Raw genomic sequence first — 4,779 nt, 5'->3', positions numbered from 1 at the left:
AATTTTTTTTTTTTTTTTTTTTTTTTTTTTTTTTTTTTCTCCCCCTCATTTAAAGACGTGTATACCCATTAATGATTGCATGTGCGATTTTAAAAATAATGATGAATTTGTAAGTAAAATACATAATCGGAAAATGGTGCGGAGGAATTACAAGTCTTTACGCTTTCTATCGTTATCTTTTATTATTTGATTGAGTAAAAAATTAAATAAAAGAGTCTTGAGAAGCCCCAAGGTATATCGTTTAGTCTATTAATTTACTTAATAAAGCATAAACGATTGTAATGATAATAACCCTAATATTGTAATATTAATTATATATTTCTATTATTATAAATATGTTTATAATATATATTTTGATTTTGAAGTGTGTGTTTTTATTTTATTTTCGTTGTCTTTTTTTTTAATTTCATTTATTAACAATTACTCTTATATTGGACGCTAAAATCCAACACTAACATAACCCTTCAATGAATTTATCCACATCCAATGCGTCTATTAATAGTAAAATAATTAATATTGCGTGCAAAGATGTTTTGCTAATTATAACTATTGTTAAAACTACCGCTACTGCCACTGCCACCACTGTTGCTGTTGCTACAATTACGATTACCATCACTACGACTGCTACTATTATTATTAGTACCACTACTACTACTGCTACTGCTACTGCTGCTGCTACTACTACTACTACTACTACTACTACTACTACTACTACTACTACTACTACTACTACTACTACTATTACCACTTTTACCACTAGTACTACTATTAGTAGTACTACTACTATATCACTACCCCTTAGTACCACCACTGATGCTACTATTACTACCGCTACCGCTACTACTTAATACACAGATACTGCTACTACGACTATTACCACCACCACAACCACCAACATTACCATTACCACTACCACTACAATAACTATAACTATTACTACTACTACTTTTGTGAAAGCTAAGATTGAAATATGTCAGGTAAGTAAAGTGTTTTGATTTTCAAGTGTAAAAGCCTGTATGTGAAGCTTTTTAAATAGCCATTGATATAAATGTGCTAATAAAATATGGGTTTATAAGTTGAATTTAAATTACCTTTTAATTTGTTTTACCGTTTAGCGATTTAAAGAACGATTTAAAAGTTAAATTAAAAAAAAAAAAAAAAAAAATTTTTTTTATTTTCAAAGCCGTTAAGAAAGAAGATTAATAACTTTGATATGAAATAATCGATCGCAATCCATAGTCACAGTGAAATTATATATTTTGATCTCTATAACAAAAACCAAAGCTAATAATAATAATAATAATAAGGAAGAAGAAAAATTTTTGAATAGACACATTCACGCGCGTGTGTGCACGTACCTATTAATCTCATTTGCAATTACAAATTGCCTTTCAAATTGAAATAATGTAACCGATGGACAAAATGATAATACTCATTACGCATAAGTAAAAATGAATGAAACGAGCAATTTCGAAAAACTAACGAATTACTTTTAAATACATTAAACTGATTTAAATGAAAATAGTATATTTTATATTTTAATATCATTTATTATTTAAATGTAAATTTAATCGTGGATTATTGTTTTAATAGCTAAACCTACTTAAATGTATAATTAATCATCGTAGTTTTCATTTTTCTTTCTATTTAATTATTTAAATACAATCAACCCATGTATAATTCGCTAAAGCTAAAGCATAAATCAATCATTTGCAATGAGCTTAAATTAATTTCATTGAACAATATTCACACCTGCTTACAGATGAAATGGTGGCAGAAAAGGAGAAATACAAGGAAGTCGGCGATGGCCTGGATAATGCATTTTTCGAGCTCTACGGCGTCTAAATAATATTTACTACCCATAATACTAACGCTTTATAAACAATAATTGCTTTTATACTTTTTGCTTCAATACTACTTTTTTAATATCAGTAAGTTATAACTTATTTTAAGAAATCCAATCATTTGTTTTTATCGCTGTAGATTTTGCAAAGATACTACTAGTTGAAAACTTTAATTAAAAATTTTTTATTGTGAATACGCATTATTAATAGTAATCGAATTAAATAGTCAAGTTGAGGCAATTATGTATTACTTCATTGTAAATAAGAAATTAATATTTCAATTATTCATTTTAGCGAAAAATATGTTACATACTCGGGGAAAATTCATATATCATCTCGGTTAATGTTTTTTAAAGAAATTTTTTTTTTTTTTTTTTTTTTTTTTTTTTTTTTTTTTTTTTTTTTTTTTTTTTTTTTTTTTTAACTTTTCTCCCGTATCTCGTCTGTAATTACTTCAACTCTTTATTAGCAAATAAATATCAAACTATCAATAAATATTTTAATAATTGTAACAATAATACTATTTCATTTATTCTGTTGGAATAAGTTCATTTATTTATCAACAATTAACACTTTCATTAGAGTCAAATATAACAATAAAATTTATAAAAATACATTTAATGTGGAATAGGTCCTGAATTTGTATTTTTAAGATATAATATAAAGAAAAAGTAAATTTTTGTACATATGTAATTATTATAAATAGTAGGTAATTAGGTAGGTAATTTAAATATTTGATAAATTTAGATAGAGTTGAAAGTATGTAAAACTGTATTTAAATAATAGAAGTTGATTCGATTTATTTATTTTTTTTTTGTTTTTTTAGTTTTTTTAGTTTTTTATTTTTCTTTTAGTCTTAGGTAGGAAATACATAAAATAGAAATGCTTTTGAAAGGCTAAATAATATTATACATATTGAAACTATTTTTACATCAATTTTACTATTTATTAAATATAATTGAAACATTGAAAGTCACGTTAAATATTCAATCTAATATGACATGAAATGAAATAAAAAAAAAAAAAAAAAAAAAAAAAAAAAAAAAAAAAACTAGTGAAATATTTTGATTTCTATAATATTTTGTTTTATAATTTTTCATATAAAACTATTCGAACAAACTTGATTTTTTTAATAAAGTTAGAAACATCATTTCTAATACTAAATTTAATATATTAACAATTGAATACTTAGTGTTTAGGGCTTATGTTACATTTACTTTAAAAGAGAGCGAGATACGTGAATTTAATCATATTTTCAAGTTTAAAGTTCAAATAATAAATTTCAATAAACTTTGGATAAGTTTTTTCAATAGTTAATGGAAATACAAAAAAAAAATTGTTATATGTAAACGTTTGTACTTTTAAATAAGTGTTTCGAAGCTGTAGGACAGATTTATAAATTATAATTTATTGTTAAAATCGAGGAATCGTAAAATTTTCATTACTTAACTATAAAATACTGTTAAAAGAACGATATTCGAATAAAATAATTTGCAGACGAGCTCGTGCACGAGAAGGAAAAGTACAAATACATCTGTGACGACTTGGATCTCACTTTCACCGAATTGGTTGGTTAAGACGAGTTTATTACAAATACCATCGACAAGAAAAGAGCAACAACCAAACAAAATGTATATCACAAAATCGCCCGAATACGTCAATCATTGAAGAAATGAAGAAACTTATCAAACGGCAGATCAACGATCACATATTATTTTTGGCTACTTTTCATTATTATTGTTATTACATGTAATATTATAATTAAAAGATAACGTATTGTAAGTACGAATTTGCGTGATTTGCCCATCAATCGTCCACTTTCCATATCATTTCCTTATTACTTGTTACGGTCGGTATATGTATTATTTACGAATTTAAATACACACACACGCACACACATTACACTGAACAAAATACATGCGATAAATTATGTTTATAATTTACAAATAAATCTATTGATCGATAGACTATTATTGTACAAATATTACAAATGATTTTACTACAAAAAATTATACTGGAATTCATTAATTTGGATATGCGATTTACAATAGAAAAGCGAAACTCTACTCAAATATGCCTATGGAATCTGTTTCATTCAATATACATATATATATATATATATATATATATATATATATATATATATTGAATTAAATTTTTAATTAAACATTGTAAAAATGTTATACAAATAGTTATGTTAATAGAATTGTTAAAATCTTATATTATTAAATACCATGAATGGATATTAATTTTAACATTATAAGCTTGCGACTTTTCTTAACATAATACTAAAAACGACTATTAAAATTTATTATTTATGAAGAAAGTTAACTATCCAAACTTTATATTAACACTAGTAATTATTATAATTTATACTACTTTTACTGTCTTGTTAAAATTTTACGTTCGTCATAAATTTGATCAAATTTATGGATGGCCAGAAGAGACGATACATTAGTATAGAACTTATAAACATTTATAGATGTAGAACGATATTAAAACAAACTTCATTTTAAGAATTTATGTGTTAGTGAGTGACATATGTATATATATATATATATATATATTCGATAATATTAACAGAAAAAATCAATGAATAAGTAAATTGTAGTTGTAACAAAAATATTAATGCAAATATAAATAAATAATTCTCATTAACACTATAATTTTATAATTTAACTGCAAATAAAATGTGATGATAATATGAATATAACCATTTTCCATTCCTTTGATTAATTTTTTTCTCTTTCATTTTCATACGTATTTCTTATAAAAAAAAAATAATGTATTATTCATTGTCAATGCAGACTTTGTGGACGTACATGTTAATTAATACGTCGAACATTGATTTAAGAATAGTTTGACGTAATAGTAATTTATTATCTTGCTGAATTCTTGGATCATCGTAAATTTACTTTATAGATCTCATATGCTT

The 4,779-nt window shown here is 24.1% G+C and overlaps 1 protein-coding gene across 1 annotated transcript in view; it reads left to right on the top strand.

The window, feature by feature from the left end:
• The window catches only part of LOC105360988 (tropomyosin-like), a 48,047-nt gene extending 44,393 nt beyond the window's left edge, over positions 1–3,654 (top strand). Inside the window, 1 exon segment of the mRNA XM_011498053.1 lies at positions 3,342–3,654. Coding sequence (XP_011496355.1) covers positions 3,342–3,421 — 80 coding nt within the window. The 3' untranslated portion in view covers positions 3,422–3,654.
• The last annotated feature ends 1,125 nt before the right edge of the window (positions 3,655–4,779 follow it).

Source organism: Ceratosolen solmsi, unplaced genomic scaffold, assembly GCF_000503995.2.
Source record: "Ceratosolen solmsi marchali unplaced genomic scaffold, CerSol_1.0 scaffold14, whole genome shotgun sequence".
NCBI classification, from domain to species: Eukaryota; Metazoa; Arthropoda; class Insecta; order Hymenoptera; family Agaonidae; genus Ceratosolen; species Ceratosolen solmsi.
Note: the sequence above shows the minus strand (reverse complement) of the source record. Positions and strands in the feature narration are given on the sequence as shown.